At 47.9% G+C, this 18,083-nt stretch overlaps 1 protein-coding gene across 1 annotated transcript in view; it reads right to left on the reverse strand.

Annotated features, from left to right (window-relative positions):
* LOC117074081 (plexin-A2) overlaps nt 1-18,083 on the reverse strand; it is a gene marked incomplete at its 3' end in the record, with an annotated part of 200,122 nt that overhangs the window by 53,699 nt on the left and 128,340 nt on the right. The window contains exons 5-7 of the mRNA XM_033195314.1: nt 7,103-7,203; nt 2,472-2,595; nt 353-506 (exon numbers count right to left, since the gene is read on the reverse strand). Of these exons, the coding sequence (XP_033051205.1) occupies nt 353-506; nt 2,472-2,595; nt 7,103-7,203 (379 nt within the window). The remainder of the gene's footprint in view (nt 1-352; nt 507-2,471; nt 2,596-7,102; nt 7,204-18,083) is intronic.

Genomic DNA, 18,083 nt, shown 5'->3' on the forward strand with positions numbered 1-18,083 from the left:
GGTCAGCCATGTTCCATTACTGAAAGGATTTCAGAAATATTAGGTCTGAGCCCCCAGTTCTGTGGAGAGACCCACTAAAAAAACTACTGATGGAAGCCACTCCATTCCTGGGAAGGACGGGCTATCTGGAAAGACGCTGTGTTCTGTGTAGCCTTAACTGAAAGCAGAGCAAGGGTTTTGCTTCCTGAAATTCACTTTGGGGCATGACAATTTGCTTTCAAACTTAAACAAGTTGTCTAAGCCAATATTAGTATATGGTATAAGAAGACTCTGTGCCTGGTCCTTGTGACCCCCAGCTTCCTCAGTATAGAGAAGCCCCTCATTTGTGGTTCTCATGGCAGATACTTCTTACCTTGATCCAGTGGGATGACAGGGACATCCTTGGGCCCAGGTGAGATGCAGATGACCTGGCTCCCTGACACCTGCCCCTCCACCTCTGTCAGGTTCCCAAAGGCACAAGCGATACCCGCAGATAGATCAGGAGCGTCACTCACTACCAGGCTGAGCTGTGGGAGGAGCAAAGAGATGATGCCAAAGAAAGACCTCAGGAGACCTGGGCTCCAGGCCCAGCCGTGCTATGACCCACTTTGCTCACTGATCTCCCCTGACCTCATCTATAAAAGAAGGATGTTGGTCTAGGTGGTCTTCCAGCTTTGAACACTGAAGTTACAGTCCTTAATTATTCAATGTGTGTAGGGTCAATGGTCTTTATTAATATTATATTAATTAATTAATTTTTCCATCTTCTCCAGCATCAGAAAGCCCTACGGGTGGGGGTGCTAGAGGGAAAGGTACCAAAATCCATCTAAGCCTCTGTTCATTTTGACATGAAAATTAATTGCAAGGCACCACGCAAACTTGAAAGTAAGTCATGAACCAAGCCCTTCACAAACAAGGCCTTAGCTGTGCATGGCTCATGGGAGTAAATATCACCAACCTGGAGGTTTACCAGGAGCTCACTAGGTTGGCGGAAGATAGTTAGCTCCTTACCCTGGCTGTCATTCATTAAGAGGCTGCTTCTAAAGGTTGCCGGTTCCCTAGAATTTCTGCTTCTCTGTTCCATGTGGGCTCTCTGTTCTCTAGCAGCTCCCTTGTAAAGGACCAGTAGGTTCATAACGAGCTCAGGGGATCAGAGAAGTGGCCACCAACTGCTTGATATCTGCTGTTACCTATGGGTTCCAATCATCTAGGCCAGTGGTTTTCAGCATTTTTGAATTTGAAGATCCTCCTTTTAATAGTAAAAATTATCACAGACTCTCTGAGGAATCTGCTGATTGAGAAAATATTCAATGGCAAAATGCTGCTCTAAATCCATCGCACTTTTAAATGAGTTTGTACTCAAATTACCACAATACAGCATCTAAGTGGTATCTGAGTAGGTAAGAAAGGCGACTGGCTTCTTTGCCCATGAGGTGTGCCCACAGGGTTCATGGTGATGACATCTCGGTGGCCTCCAAGTTGAGGATCATGATGGCATAGGTAGGTTTCCCTTTGTTTTATTTTTTTAATTGTTAGTAAGGACAGGGTCTCACTATGTTCTCCAGACTGGTCTTGAGCTCCTGGGCTCAAGCAACCCTCCCACCTCAGCCTCCCAAAGCGCTAGGATTATAGGTGTGAGCCACTGCACCCAGCCTGTAGGTTTCCCTCTGTCTTCCTATCAACACCCAGTGCTGTTTATTTGCAGTGGGTTTCTCAGTCTCAGTGGGCATCACCTAGCCTTTCCACACATTTGTCTGCTGCTGAATCTCTGCCCCAGTTTCGTTTCCATGGGGCCAAGAGACTTAGATACAAACTCCCCTGTTTGTTTCCTCAGCTCCCTTGGAGCCAAAAGCTCCTGGTGGGGATGAATGAACTGAAATCTTGGAAGGTTCATTAACTAATTAACATTTGTGAATGCTCATAAAACCTTCAGAATGAAATAATAATGCAGGGTCTGAGGACATGAAATATTTTGGGTTGTACCTTGACAGATAGTTAAGGGCTATTTTATTCTCTTTAATATTCTCTTTAAGCATACACTGACTTCGAATTGAGGCAGTCTCTTTCTTGCTCTTATTCTTTCCTCTCTCTCTCTGTCTCTGTCTCACACATACACACACACACACACACACACACACACACACAACTTGCAGATTTCTTTAAGAGTGCAGCAAGTGGAAAATTGTAAATACAGCAGATACTAAAGATGTGTTATTTGGTATTGGATTACATTATGTTGCAGACGGTTGTTACTAAATGCAAAATCTAGATTTACCAAATCGATCAATGGGTAATGAATTTGCAGGGAAACTGGAGAACGACTATGTCCTTTACAATAGGCATTGCCATACATTTGCTATAAACATAAAGTCTCCTTACTGGATTTAAAGTCCGATCAATTTACAGATACTTGTGCAAGCATGAATGGCGCACACTCACACAGGTGCATGCACTGTGCTCCCTCTCCCCATGCCCCTGGATGAGTTACTTACCAACCGACTGTGCTCAGATACTGAGATGCTGCTGGGATGCACTGCGAGGCTCACACACTGGCTGATGCTGGCAGCAAATCGATTGGGTTCCCAGGCCTGTTGGCATTTGTCCCTGCGGGAGCACCTGCCACAAACACAGATTCACAAGGGGTCAGGTCTCTGGGACCCATCTGTTTGGCTCCATTGTCCCCTGGGCAGGATGGGGGTTTGCTGCCCTGAGGCCTGTGTCCTATCTTCTCAAGAAGACTTTTACTGTAGTCCAGAGGGCTTTGGTGACTCCCAGACAGTCTCTGTTGCAGTTAAGGACAGACCGAGAGGGAAGAGGATTAATCCCCAACATAAGAGATGCAGTTTTGACGTAAACAATTGTTAACAGTGGAGGGTGTTCAGGTTCTTGACACCTTGAACAAAGAATTGGACAAAACGCACAAACAAAGCAAGGAAGGAATGAAGGGATTTATTGAAAATGAAAGTCCACTCCACAGTGGGCTCAAAGCATAGGGGCTCAAAGGCCCTGTTACAGAATTTTGGGGAATTTAAATACCCTCTACTTGGAGTATGTCTTATGTAAATGAAAAGGATGAAGGAAAGTTACAAAGTCATTTACAGCCAGTGTACGTCTATGGAGAGGATATTTTGCATCAGAGCTGAAGTGTGAATCAGTCTTACGTTCCCTGCCTCCAGACCTTGTTTTCCTGCCTCAAAATGATTCTTTTTTTTTTTTTTTTTTGAGACAGAGTCTTGCTCTGTTGCCCAGGCTGGAGTGCAGTGGCAGGATATCGGCTAACTGCAACTCCGCCTCCCAGGTTCAGGCAATTCTCCTGCCTCAGCGTCCCTAGTACTTGGAATTACAGGCGCACGCCACCAAGCCCAGCTAATTTTTGTATTTTTAGTAGAGACGGGGTTTCACCATCTTAGCCAGGATGATCTCGAACTCCTGACCTCGTGATCCACCCTCCTCGGCCTCCCAAAGTGCTGAGATTACAGGTGTGAGCCACTGCAGCTGGCCTTAGAATGACTCTTTACAGCACTGTGGGATGCTGAGACCAAAGAGTGAGGGCAGCGGGCGGGACCTGAAAAGCAGTACAGCCATGGAAAAGCAGATGAACTTTGGGGCCAAAGAGCCCGGGTTCCAACCCCAGACCTGTTACCTACTAGCTGTGACTCCTTGGACAAGCTACTTAATCTCTCTCTGCCTCAGTTTCCTCAACTGTAAAAAAATAAGGATTGGCCAGGCACTGTGGCTCACACGTGTAATCCCAGCACTTTGAGAGGTTAAAGTGAGGAGGATTGCTTGAGCCTATGAGTTCAAGACCAGCCTGGGCAACATAGTGGAACCCCATTCTAAAAAAAAAAAAGAAAAAAAAAGAAAAAAAATAGCTGGGTGTGGTGGCACAGGCCTGTAGTCCCAGCTACTCAAGAGGCTGAGATGGGAAGGTTGCTTGAGCACAGGAGGTTGAGGCTGTAGTGAGCTGTGATTGCACCACTGCACTCTCACCTGGGTGACACGGTGAGACCTTATCTCAAATTAAAAAAAGGATGAGGATGATGATAATACCTATTTCACAGGGTTGGTGTAAGAAGGAGTTAGTGCTGGCCGGGCGCGGTGGCTCAAGCCTGTAATCCCAGCACTTTGGGAGGCCGAGACGGGTGGATCACGAGGTCAGGAGATCGAGACCATCCTGGCTAACACAGTGAAACCCCGTCTCTACTAAAATACAAAAAAACTAGCCGGGCGAGGTGGCGGGCGCCTGTAGTCCCAGCTACTCGGGAGGCTGAGGCAGGAGAATGGCGTGAACCCGGGAGGCGGAGCTTGCAGTGAGCTGAGATCCGGCCACTGCACTCCAGTCCGGGCGACAGAGCGAGACTCCGCCTCAAAAAAAAAAAAAAAAAAAAAAAAAAGAAGGAGTTAGTGCTTAGAAAATGGCCTGGCACATAGTAGGTGCCATGGCAGTGTTAGCCCTTATATTCTTAATATTAATGATGCTGATAATGATTCATATTCTCATTCTCCTCCAGAGAAATTTTTAAGAAAATAGGAGAGGGTCTTGGCAGTGTGGGACAGTGTGCAGATGATCTTGTGGGTGGATTAATGGCTATTTGAAGGCAGTGGCCATGTTTTATTCATTGGGATATTCTACCTGTCACATGGTCTATTTTAAATAAATATTTGTGTCACGAAATAATGCCTTGAGACAAAGAGACAGACAAGGTGCTGCAGCCAGGGCTGCCCCTGTCAGAAAACTTGTTTGGCTGTTTCTCCCAGCATCTTCATCTCGGGCTCTAGGCTCCCCCTGCCCACAGTGGCAGGTGGGCAGGTGACACCAGCACTCGGGAGCTTCAGGTTGCTGCCTGCCTTGCCACATGGAAACCCACTCCTTGGCTGGTGCCAGTGCATCCAAACCAAATAGCCATCGGGACACTAGCGATTCCACAATCAAGCAGTGATTCGACCCTAACTCCCCCCAAACTCCTCTCCTCTTCCTTTTCAGGCACATAATGGATCTAAATATGAATGCTGTCAAAGAAAAGAATTATTGAGGTTTAAGTGAATCCTTAAGATAGCTCTAAAGTGAGCTCTTGACTGGAGCCTTTATCTCATTGACTCACTGAAATGGCTCTTTTTTATCATACTATTTATGGCAACAGCCCTAACAGAGATAAATAGCCTTGGAGACAATAATACACTTGCAAGAGCAAGGCATACAGAAGAGACAGGAAGGCTTCAAATCCCCCCAACCCCTCAGAGGCTCCTCAGCCCTCGGCCTCCGTTAAAGAGGCCTCCGTGGGGACCCAGGAGCTGCAGCTTCCCCCATCTCCTCATGCCCGATACCAGGCTGCTGCTGGCAGGCGGGAGAGCGCCGCAGGAGGGTCTGGTGGAGAAGAGAATGAACAGATGCAGAGAAACCTCTGGGTATAAACAGCAAAAATCTTGTTCTCCATGAGCTCTTGGGGCAGAGTAGCTGGGAGATGAGTGCCCTGGTAGGTAGCGAGGACTCTCTGAAGAGTTAAGGAGTTGAGGGAACAGAGGAAACCTGGGACTATCCTGATGTGGCTCATTCCAGCAGTCACAGCTGACCTGCATCAGGAGGAAGACGGGGTGGTTTGTGGCACTGGGGAGGCCCAGGCATTGTCGATAGATCTATAGGCACTTGTTCAAGTCGGGGAAAGCACACGTCCTTGCTGTTGAATAAATGATAATCCCCGATCTATAATTTTGGTGTGTTCGACATGGGAGAAGTGCCACAGGCACTGAAGCTGGGAGGACAGAGTGCGGGAGGCATGGGGAGTAGGAGGCACCACCAGACAAGACCACTGCAGAGCTAGAGGGCAGGCCGCCCAGGGCCCTTTGCACAGAGCTGGCAGAAGGCTGTCAGGTTCTTTGGAGAAAGAAATTCTCTCGAGGAAGGACCCTGCCAGCTGGCCGATGGGTCAGCCTCACTGCAGGGAACCAAAATTTACCCGCTTTTGCCATTCCTGGGGCACAACATGAGCATTTTTACCACTTGTCCGACCTAAATGGAGACACACTGTCCAGGTCTGCTAAGAGCATTTCTGCAAAACTTTGTGAGGAATCTCTTACCTCCAAATCCCAAGCAGGGAACCCAGTATTCATGGGCTCAAATCCAGTCCAGATTTTGCATCTGTGAGGCACCAGCCTCCCTCCCTCCCTCCAGAGCCCTCCCAACACCTGCTGCAGAGGCTGGAAGCCAAGAGCTATTGTGCAGGACCCTGAACTCTGGCCCTCCGCCTCCGCCTCCACCCCAAACCCAGCTCATTTCATGGAGATGCTTTGCTGGCTGGCACAGAGCCCTGGAGTTTCCAACTCCATTGGGCAACAGAATTCCTAGCCAGCTCCTGTCTTTCGGGGTTTTCACCCTTTCTCTTCCCCTGGGGCTCTTCAAATTAGGAAGTTTAAGTGTGATTTAGCATTTATATTCAGTTGGTATTCAATGGCAGATGATGAGGCCAGTTGAAGTGAGATGCAAACTTCTTGGAATCATGAAATAATGAGGCCAGAAGGGTCCTCCCAAGGGTACAGGGTCCATGATAATTATTCTGATTTGTGTAGCCTCTTCTGGGCTTCCTTATTACCAAAGCATTTATTACTTCATTTAGTCTTCACAATTCACCTGTGACACAGGCATTTTTCCTAAACAGCAATGGAGAAACGGAGGCCTGGAGTTGTCAGAGGACGCATCCAGGGTCACACAGCAGCTAGCTGGAGTCTAAGCTTCCCAATGCCAGTGCACCACCATCTGCACACTCTTGGCACAGAGGGGCACCTAGTTCAGGCTACACTGAGGATGTTTTGGGGAAACCTAAAGACTACAGTTTCCCTTGTGAGTTCTTTCAAAGACACAAGGATATAAGCACCTCACTTCAGAGCAGGTGAAGGGCTGAATTTGGAAGTAAAATGAAAGAAGAGAGGCAAAGGCTCTGCACTTAGAAAGAAGGCCCACCCATGGCCTCTTTGCCTCTTCCCATTCTCAACACTGAAGCCATGATTAGAATCCCTGCTCTGAAGAGGACAATTCCTCTCTCTGCAAAATGCTGTCATTATCCCATCATTCCAGGAAAGCCCAGGTCTTCTGCATGCCAAACCCTTTTCCAGGATACCCCAAACTTACATGTTGTGCAGGGCACACCAGCCACAGTGAGGGTCCCCAGAGCTCAGGCACTCCCCGCAAGTCGTATACTGCTCACACGACTCCACGGGGACCCTGGTGACCTGGCAGAGAGAGGAAAGAGGGCACGGTGAGGTTAGGCTGTGATGACTAGCAGGTGTGTGTCACAGAGTCCTGTGTCTATTCACACTTGCACTGTCAACTCCCCTAAAGAGGTGACACTGGGCAGCAGGCCATGGCCTCAATGTCCCCAATCTCTTTACCTGCATAAGGCAGGTAGGCTAAGCCGAATGTATCTCTGAGTTGCAGGCCTAAGACTTCTTGTCTTCGCCAGAGGTAGCAGCAAAGGCTCCATCTATTTCTGCCCGCCACTAGCATCCTCCCGAGAGCTGGGCAAGCCAGCGGCAAGTACTCAAAATGGTTAACTCTGTTGAAAGGCTATTGAGTGGCACAAACTCATCTCTGAAGAGCTTTCAGCTGGGCTTGGGCTGAGACATCCTGCCTACACAGAAAACATTCAAAAAGGGAAAGGAGAAACTTTTCCCATCAAATAATATTCATAGTATGGCACAGACTCTTTACAGCCAACCAAATATACCACCTGGATCCAATTATCCCATTCTCTGATGTCTGCATTCAGTTTCTCTAGTAAATCTCCTATCCTTTGAAAAGTCTGGCTAAATGGGAACATCCACAGAAAAGAGCTGCCTGATTCTGTCTTGCCTGGAAAGTGGGAATTTGCAGATCAAGATCCTACCCCCGCAGAGAGTGCAGCCCGTGCACACTCCTCCTGGTCTTCTGCTGGGGCCCTGCAGGGACTTGAGCTGGGCCTGTCTGGATATTACTCACCCCCACCTGCACAGCAGTGGTGACAATAAAGACCAGGCAAGGGGGTTCAGAGGACTGAAGTGTTCCAGTTGATACGTCCTAGGTATCTGTTGCTGGCTGGGGCAGGAGGCTGCTGGGCTGCAAAAACATTTGCTGGGCTGGGAATGGGTTCTTATTTGTTAGGGCATAGAGGTCCCCCACCTACCAGATGTGTAAAAAGTAAAAACATAACCTGTGGTCCAGCAGCACAGTGTTCTGCCTCTGGCACGGGGACAAAGGATATGATGGAGACAACTTCATGCCATCCTCCTGAGAGGTTCTGGACGGATCCTAACACTATTCACTCAGCAAATGTTTATCAGATGTCAATGCTGTGGAGCTCTGGTGCTAAGCAATAGGGAAGCGATAGCGAACAGCACACAGATTCTGCCCTCCCAGAACCCTACGGTCCAGTGGGAATTATTAATTACAAACCGAGACTTGCTCTACATTGTGCTGAGTTTTTGTTGTGTGGGATTGCTGTGAGTGCTGAAGGTTTGGGGAACTTAAAGAAGAGGTGACCAGTGGGGTAGGGGTGCCTTGAAGGGTAAGAGGGGGTCAGATGCAGAGACCTGGAAAGATATGCCAAGCTGAAGGATTGTGGTGAGCAAAAGCAATCACGGACAAGTTCAGTATAAACTTAAGTGTAGGATGTAGAGTGGGTGGGAGGGGAGAGAGATGAGCCTGCCTTTCCTCTCTTGGGTGTCCCCACTCATCCTTCCTACATCTTCACACTTAACATTCCATATTATGAGGCTTTTTGGTAAGTCAGTGACATAATCAGCTTTAAACATCTCTAACCTCCCTTTAATAATACAAACATGAAATGCAGGGAGATGAGTATAAAATCTTGCAATTCAGCTTTTAAAAAACCTGGTACTCTGACTGTAAGATGGGGGATAGCTGATTTGAAATAGTTCAAGTGTAATAGACCTGAGGGTTTGAGTTGACTCAAAGTCAACTCAACTCGAAGTCTGATATGACCTGACAGGGTGATGTGATAATGAAAGAAGCTAATTTGACCATGGGCTGCATAAATACACACACAGCATCAGGGTCGAGAGAAGCCACCCCACACTGGGGAGTTCGGAGTTCAGGTCTCCACAATCTGCCCTAGGAGGGGCGTTGCTCAACCAGAGATCCTTCCTGGAGAGAGGCCAGGATGGGGTGGGACAGAGAAGTGGTGTCTGAGGTAGAGCAGATGAACCTGGGATGTTTATTTAGTCCATTGAAGAGTCTCAAGGTAGTCATGTAGGCTGTTTTCCAGTGTTCGAAGGGGAGCAGTATGGCTGCAGTAGGACTCACGGGTGAAAAGCTCAGAAAAGCTCAACATCATGCAACTGCCTGGCTTTCCAAAGGAACGCCTATCACAGGGATGCATAAGCAGTCAACATGACATTCATCCCAAAGGCTGGAAGAAAGGATTTCTGCCCTCAGAGGAAGGCTACATTAGTCCCTGACAATTCTGACATTCCAGCTTTCTATTTCCCACAGTTTCCCTAACTCCTCCTTGAGACCGTTGATGATTTTTGTCCTGTACAACCTTACAGTTAAAAGATAACATGCAGCCACCACCACCACCAACTGATTTCACACCGCCTTAAAGAACAACCCTTGAACCCTGTCTCATGGCCCACAATGCCCACAAGAAACACCTTTCAGACAGGTATCTGCAGGAGACCTTCTAATGTGCCTCTCCTGAGCCTGGTGACTATCAGCCCACTGGGATATCAGAGACCCAGGGTGCCTGGGAGGCTTCCGCTGGCCCCCTCCAAACCACTCTCTGAGGCCTGAGAGAGGCGGTCCAGTGCCTAGCGTCCTTTTCTTGGGTTTCGGGCTCCTTGTGAGTGATGTCTGCATCTGGCTGCAAATTAAAACAACTGTCTGCATTGCATTCGGGCCGTCTGTCAAAACACAGCCCAGCCCTCAGCAGCTGGGAAAAGGGGCCCTGAATGGGAGCAGTGTCTCCAGCAACAAAGCCCACTTTCACGCCAAGTGCCACGGAGATAGTGAAACCCTGTTCTTCTCCAAACATGAAACCAATAGCACAACTATTTTTCCTGTTTCCTGGGCCCTCCTGGTGATTTTTTTTTTTTTTTTTTTTTTTTTTTAAATGCACTGAGTTGAAGAGCAAAGTGAAACAGGAAACTTAGTTGGCGGGGGTGGTTGGGGGGTGGTCTAAAACTTGAATTACTCTCTCCTCTAAGATGTAATAGCCACACACAAACCAGAGGAAAGAAATGTCACAGTGACCGGGAGGAGACCCTCAAAGTCAGATGTTCCCAGGAGCCTTCTCTGTCTCTTATATTATTGTGCTTCTATATTCATTTGTCAGACAATATTCATTGATCATGTCCTCTATCCAGGCCAGTGCTAGGCACTTCAGAATAAAAACAACAACAGCATTAAAACACAACTAGCACCTTCAAGTTGCAAACAGGCAAGCAATAAAAAGAAGAAAGCGATATATGTTCTAAGAGAAGTATTCAAAGAGGGCTGAGGGAATTCAGAGCAAGGAGAAAACACTGCCTGCATTTGTGCTGCCCAATACAATAGCCACTAGCTTCATGTGGCTATTGAGTTTGAAATGTAGCTAGGACAAATTAAGATGTACTGTAAGTCTACAATACACACTGGATTTGGAAGATTTACTGAGGAAAAGAAAGAAGGGATAAAATTACATCAATAATTTTTTATTGACATGTTAGATATTTTGCCTATCTTGAGTTAAATGTCTTAATAATTTCACCTGTTCTTCTTCCTTTTTGAAATGTGGCTGCTAGAAAAGTTAACATTACACATGTAGTTCATGCCTGTGGTTAGAATTTTATTTCTGACAGTGCTGCCCTAAATGGAGTATACACAGTTTGTGTCTAGGCCTTAAAAAGTGAAGAATATTTAGACAGATGAAGAGCATTCCAGGTGGAAAGAACCATATAAGCAGACACTGGAAAGCACCTTCAGACACCTTTGGTGAGGGCAAGGGAGGGATGGTTCAGGTCTGGATATGTGGGTCTGGGGGACCATGGGAAGAACTGCAAAGAACACAGAGCTGGAATATGTAACGCCTCCGAGCCTTCTAGCCTTGGCCAAAACAACGTCCTCCATGAGGCAGGCCTGGGGCTCTCAAGGAGCAATGGCCCTCAGTGTATGGTTCTCAAACCCGCACCATTGGTGTCACCTGTGACATTACTGAACATGAAAATCCAGGGTCCACTAAATCAGAAACACTGGGGAAGGGGCCCAGGAAACGGGTCTTAACAACTCTCCAGCCATTCTTACGCAGGTCAACCACTGATATACGTGACTCCAGCTCCCCGAGTGGGTCTTTTTACATGTTAGGTCCTGGGGCCAGGAAGAAATAGAATATCACTCTTCCTTGGGGCTATGGGAGGAATTAGAGGGATTTTAGGGGTGTAGGGGAAGGCAACAGTACTCTAGGGACTACTTTATGCCCAGTGAGAAATTGGTTCTAATCATTCTGCGACTATGAAGCCCATAAAGGACCAAGTTCAAACCTCTGCAGTCAGGAACCACTTCACTGCACCCCGGTGGCAGTCCGGCACTTGCTCTAGGGCTGGGTGGGGTGGGGAGGGAGATGTCTTCAGAAGCTCAAGAAGGAAAGGGAGTTTTCTCCTGGAGAGTGTCCACCATGTCGAGCGCCCTTTGTCGGGGCTGACTCAGAGTTTAATGGGACACTCTATGACACTTTAATTAGCATTTGTTTATTATTATTGCATTTTAATTATGCCTGAGGCTCCCTGGCCCCCTCCACTCTGAGTGCTGAGATCTGGGGTTGGCTGGGCTGGCGGGTGAGTGTGACGATAGTAATTACACAACGGGAGGGTGCCCTTCTCCTGTCCCACTATGGCCTTCTCCCCAGGACCGGTGGTACTGCTTCAAACTGGAGTCCACCCTCATGCTCGACATTCTTTTCTGCTTGATCTTATGGCTTGTAATTATGCCTTTAATGAATATAACTGTTCTGTTAAGTCATTTACTTAAGAAATACTCTTAATTAAAGGTGACTCACACTGTGTTCTTGGCTCTCCTGGTCCCAGGGCCCCACGTCTCTGGTGCCTTCCTTGGCCTGATTCAGCGGGGCTGAAGATACATGTGGGAAGGACTTGGCAGGGGGTACAGAGTGTGGGGCAGTTTTCTTTCCCTGACCAACTTTCTTAATTCAGCACACGAGTAGCCCACAGAGTGTCAGGCCTAGTACAGCCAGACACATTATCAGATAATTAGAGGCAGTGGGGACAAGTCACTGAGGGAAGCCGCTGGACCCAGTCTTTTTCCTGAAGGCCTCGAAAAGCATGGCAGATGTGTAGTGTTTGGACCATCCAAGGTAAGGCCAGGAAGGCCTCAGAGGCCCTGAGAGTGAGTCATCCTGGACAGAGCCCCTGGGCAGTTACTCCCAACAGGAGCAAGACGACACATCACCCTTTCCACAGAGGAGTTTCCCAATGGTAGGCATAAGAACAAGCGCCCTTTGCCAAGTGAGCTCGGGTACAGAGAATCAGCGCTGCACCTCTGCCACCCTCTATGGACACCTGGAAGGACCCACACGGTTCTGAGCATTTATATGGCTCTTATGGAGAAACGCCTGAAGTGAAAGCAGAAAACCTCACATGATTCTGACAGTGGATCATGCCAGAGGCCCATTTAGTCCTTAAACATCTACTGAGCACTTACATTGTGCTCAACCCTCTGTTAGGCATCAGGGCTACATTCTCTCCCCTCTTGGAGACCATGGTTCAGTTGAGAACAAAACCAAGGAAACAGATAATCTCAATATGGTGGGACAGATGCCACAATAGAAGGAGAACCAGGACCGTCATGGCTCAGAGGACAGAGAGTGGCAGCTCGCCTCAGGGGGCTCGGCAAGAGCACTCAGTGTTCAAGCGACCTGCAGGATTCCTTTGCAATCATGCAAGAGAGACACAGAGGGATGAAAGGAACAGGGGAAAATTGTTCCCCAGGCTGGTGGGCCCCTCCGAGATTGAGAATTTAATCCCCTTCTTCCCTGGAATCTGCTTTCGCCTCTGCCAGATGGTACACCTGTCCTCACACGTGTCCCCTGTTCCTGACACAAGGGAAGAAACAGAGGCCTTCTCAGTGGCTGGGAGCCAGGTGGCAGGGGTGGGAGGTGGCACAGATGCCCGAATGGAGCACCAGTTGGCCTCATCAACAGCCTCCTGGTCCCCAGGGCTCAGGGAAGAGCGCACAGCAGCTGAAGCTGATGGAGCTGGCTCCCTGGGCCTCTCTCCTTTCCTTTGTACGTCCTCTTGGTGGTCCCTCCCTGCAGGCCCACCCCTTCACCCCTTCAGGTTTGTAGGGTCTCAGAGCCACTTTCTTCTCTTTTCCCCAATCCAAACCTGTTTTCAAGAAAAGATCTGACACTCATTTACACACACAGCTGATGGTGGATTGGAGAGAAACCCCTGCTGGGGCTGCTGTATGGACAGAGATCAATAACGCAGTCACAGCAATCCTGGCAGAGGGTTTTGGCATTTTCGAAACGCTTTCACACACATTATCTCATTTGATCTGCGCAACTCCCCAGAGAGGAAGAGAGGACAGGTATTTTTATGTGCTATGATTTCCACTGGATCCACCGGGAAATTAAGGCCCCCGAAGGGCACTTAAGTCCTCACTTGCAGTGAGTGGCAAAGTGGCCAAGTGGAGGAGAACCCTCCACGGCCCATGATGGGACCGACCGTTTGCTTTTCTCAGATATACTGCAAGGGCTCTTTCTGAGGGATGAGGAGGGAGAAGGTGGCCCAGGAGTCCATTGTGAGATCCGAGGCAAGAGCAGAGCAGGGATCACAAGGCTTGAAGCAACCTGAGAGCAGGTGAGGCTTCTGCTTCTCTTCACCCGACAGCTCCTAGTACCCAGTAGCTGTTAACTGATGGAATAAATGGGTGGGTGGAGTTTTTCTTCTTCACAGGCTTGCACCAAATCTTGTAAGGCCTTCTGTAAATGGGTGCAATTAACACGGAGATGTTGATTTTCTGTGAGTTTTCTGCCTGGCAGCCTAGTGTGCTATCCTTCCCTTGACACTCATTCAGAGTCCTCACAGGAAGAGAAATGTGGGCCAATGTTTGGGGAGGTCTAGCCCTGCCCCTGCCCCTGACTTGATTCTCTCAGGCATAGAAGCCAAGGTAGACCCTCTGGGGAAAGTCCAGGCCCCCTCCCTCCTGACATGCCTCTTCCTCCATCCCCTTTGGCTCAGCAAGTCTCCAGTGAAAAATTCCCACACCTTTTTCTATCCTTTAGCAGGAAACAGCTGATGTCTACTGGATGCCTGAAGCAACACCTTAATCTCAATCTCCCCTGCTAGGAGCAGGTGAGGGGGGCAACAAGGAAATCATGTCCTTTTGGATCTGCTGCCTAAGGTTCTGGGGGAAGTGATGGGCACTGAGGTCTCCTGACAGCTGGCAGGCTCCTGGCTGGCCCCACCTTGCCCTGAGCTGGGCAGTGGACCCAGCTTGTTGAATGGATTGAAGCAGCAGGAACAATAATAACAACAGCTGCATGTATCCAGTATTTACTGCATGCCAGGCATGTCACACAGATTACCTCATTTAATCCTTACACCAACCTTTCCAGGGAGGTATTCTTAGTCCCATTTTACCTATCAGAAAACTGAGTCTCAAGTAACACACGTAAGGTCATATACTTTGTAGGGTAACGTAAACAAAATTGGCATCTAAATTTGTCTAATTCCCACACCGATGCAGCGGGATCCAGACAGACAGAGGCAAAGACTATAGAGGGAAGGCCCATTCTCCTGGAGCTGCCCCGAAAGCAGCCGCTGGGGCCATCCTTCTTCCTAGAAAAAACATCTTTCTGCTTCCTAGGCAAGCTGCTGGACGCTGCAATTATGTTCACCCGCCTGACCACTGCAAGTCTCTTAGCTCATTTTACTCCTGTTTTCTAACAATGATTCAGCTGGGTGAATCAGGAGCCAGACAGCAAGAGAGGTGATACCAGAAGGCGAAGAGGGACATAGATTGGGGAGGGTGAAAGATTCCCTACTGGATTTTTTTTTTTAAGTGAAAAAGTCTTGTTCTGTCATTCAGGTGGGAGTACAGTGGTGCAATCACAGTTCACTGCAGTCTCTACCTCCCCGGCTCAACAGATTCTCTTGCCTCAGCCCTCCTGAGTAGCTGGGACTACAGGTGTGTGCCACCATAAGTGGCTAATTAATTTTTTTTTTTTTTTTGGAGAGACAGAGTCTCCCTATGTTTCCCAGGCTAATCACAAACTCCTGGGCGCAAGGACGCTCCTGCCTCTTCCTCTTAAAATGTTGGAATTACAGGCATGAGTCATTACACCCGGCTGAACTTCTTTTTTTAAGCCTACTAGGATCAGAACAATAAGAGAAGAGGCTGTGAGCAGGCTCCACATTTTCCATCTGAGGCTCCTACAAAATATCACCGAGCCCTCTGTTAGCACAGCTTGGGTAGTGGCCACAGGAGAGTTTTCTGTCCTGGTCTTGCCAGTGATCAGCTGTGTGGCCATGAGCACTCCGGTTATGCTTCAAGCCCTCATTTCCTTATTTTGAAATAAAGACAACACCTGCCCCACCATTCTCTGGGGCTCATCAGGAAGCAGAACACCTCTGAGCCCACACTTTCAGCTTAGATTTTTCCTATGAATCAGCTTCACAGTAATTAATGTGAAGAACTCATTATTGTTTGTTCTCAGTGTTAGATCCATTTCTTTAAAAATCAATAGTCATGCATCCAGATCCCCTTAAATTCTCATAAAGTAAATACCAACCTTGCCTCCTGCCTGTCCTCTGGGCTGTGAAAGTCACATGATCAACATCATTAAGAAAAATGAGGCACAAGAACCCCAGAAAACCAGCTGGAGTTTCCGGAGACTGTGATTGCAACTAAAGCAACACACAACCTTCTGACCAGAAGCTGACCCCGGGGCTGTCTCCTAAGAACTCCTGACTATCTGGAGACCTGAGGGCGGAGTGCAGTTCAAAGAGAAAATCTATTTTTAATGACTTGGGGGAGAAGAGTAGAGTGGTTGAGTAATTCGGAGTAATTAAACCTATCCATCACTCAGAGAGAGGAGTCCAAAGTTGGTTGAACTTTTCAATGACATTTTTTTTCTCCTCATTCATAAAAACTCAGTAGAGGTCCTGCAGGAGTCAAAGGGGAGAGAACAATACGAAAAGAAACTTCTGGTCCCATACAGTGGAATTAAACCCTTGGATGAGTGCTGGGGCAGTGACTGTTCCTGAAACCTGTTTTCAGGTAGAGGGCGTGTTTTGTACTGGTTTTGCACTTTGAAAGAGACAGCCTTCAGTTTCAAATCCAGCTTCTATGCTTATCAGCCATATGACACTAAGTAAGATGTTGGACTTTCTTGAGCTTTAGTTTCCTTCTCTGTAAAATGGTGACAGCATTGATATCAATTTCACAAGGTTGTTCTGAGGCTTACGTGATGTCAGTACATACAGACTTGCACACAGCTGGTGCTCAATAGTGGTAGTTACCACGCTTAGTCTCTAGATGCAGACCCCACTGAAGGTGGCAGTGTTTGCATGGAAAAGCTGCAGAGGGCCCTGGCTTTGCGCTTCTATGATGGGTGACCTTACACAAGCCACCAAGCTTCTTTGAGCTGAGACTGCTTATCTATGACATGGGGAGAATTATGTCTGCCCTTTGCATGAAGAGCCATCCAGCCCCTGGAACTGCCGTCTTTATTAAATAATCCCAATGTTGGAAGTGTGCTGACACTCAGGATCCTTGGCTGAAAGAAGTCAAATTAAGCTTAGCTTGCTAAGGATAAAGGTAAAACTTGGGCAAGGTAAAACTACAAAGAGGGTAGAAAATCTTATGGGCAAAGCAGATATTCTGAACACCACACCATATCCTATCAGAGAAGACTCCGTGCCAGAAATACTAGGGAGGTAGAAGTAGGACACTTTCTAGGAAGTTCTGGCTTTTGGAAGGACCTACAAAAAAACAGAGATGCTGATACTATGTTGTCTCCATGACAACAGTGGACTTATTCAGTTAGAAAAAGCAGCTGGGATAGGAAATGGGAGATGAGGAGGATTTGGGAACTGGGGCCTAAGAAATAACTAAAACAGACCTCTCATCTGGGGACCAGATGCCTGGGATTAGCCAGGTCCTACAAAGCTCTTTATAGGGCCCACATTGACTGCCCTACCCCAGGAGGGGGAAAGGTGATGATGGCATGGGGTGGGGTGACAAGGCAGGGATGCCCCTTACCCATTCATTCCTACTCATCCATTCCACAATGGTTGTTTGCCCAGACATTGTTCCAGTGAGGCCCCCGGACACATAGAGCCCGAGTCTAGCCTTACCACAGAGCTTGACTTCATCCAAGAACTGGGCATCTGCCTAACACGCCCCTACCTCAGGGCCTTGCCCATTTGATTTCTACTTCCCCTGCCTTCCAGTCTCTAAGAGAGCATGAAAGAAGGGTTTGGAACTCCAGTTAATCCCAAATGCTCTCTCTCTCTCTCTTTTTTTTTTTTTTTTTTTTTGAGATGCGGTTTTGCTCTCTTGCCCAGTCTGGAGTGCAGTTCTATGATCTTGGCTCACTGCAGCCTCAGGCTCCCAGGTTCATGCAGTCGTCCCACCTCAGCCTCCTGAGTAGCTGAGACTAGAGGCATGTCATGTGCCACCACCCCTGGCTAATTGTTTAAATTTTTTATAGAGATGGGTTCTTGCCATGTGACTCAGGCTGGTCTTGAACCCCTGGGCTCAAGCGATCTGCCTGCCAGAGCCTCTCAAAGTGTTGGAATTACAGGTGTGAGCCACTGTGCCCAGCCCCAAATGCATTTTTAAATCTAAAGTGCCTATGGCTTTTTTAAGCATAGAAGGTGAGGTTTGGAGTGGAAATCATCAGCGGAAGGAGCCCAAGAAGAAATTGGTCAGACAGCTGAGGTAAGAGCATCTTTGCTGTTGTTGAATAGAAGGTCGAAGCCACCTTTAGAGTTGTCTGAGATGAGGATTCAGAATTTATGTTTGGGAGAATCCTTTTATAATAGGGAAAGTGGGGCCTTTAGGACATCACTGCTCCTGAAAGAGACCATAAAAATTAGCTCCCTTTGGCAAAGTC

Source organism: Trachypithecus francoisi, unplaced genomic scaffold (assembly GCF_009764315.1).
Source record: "Trachypithecus francoisi isolate TF-2019V2 unplaced genomic scaffold, Tfra_2.0 Lachesis_group5, whole genome shotgun sequence".
NCBI classification, from domain to species: domain Eukaryota; kingdom Metazoa; phylum Chordata; class Mammalia; order Primates; family Cercopithecidae; genus Trachypithecus; species Trachypithecus francoisi.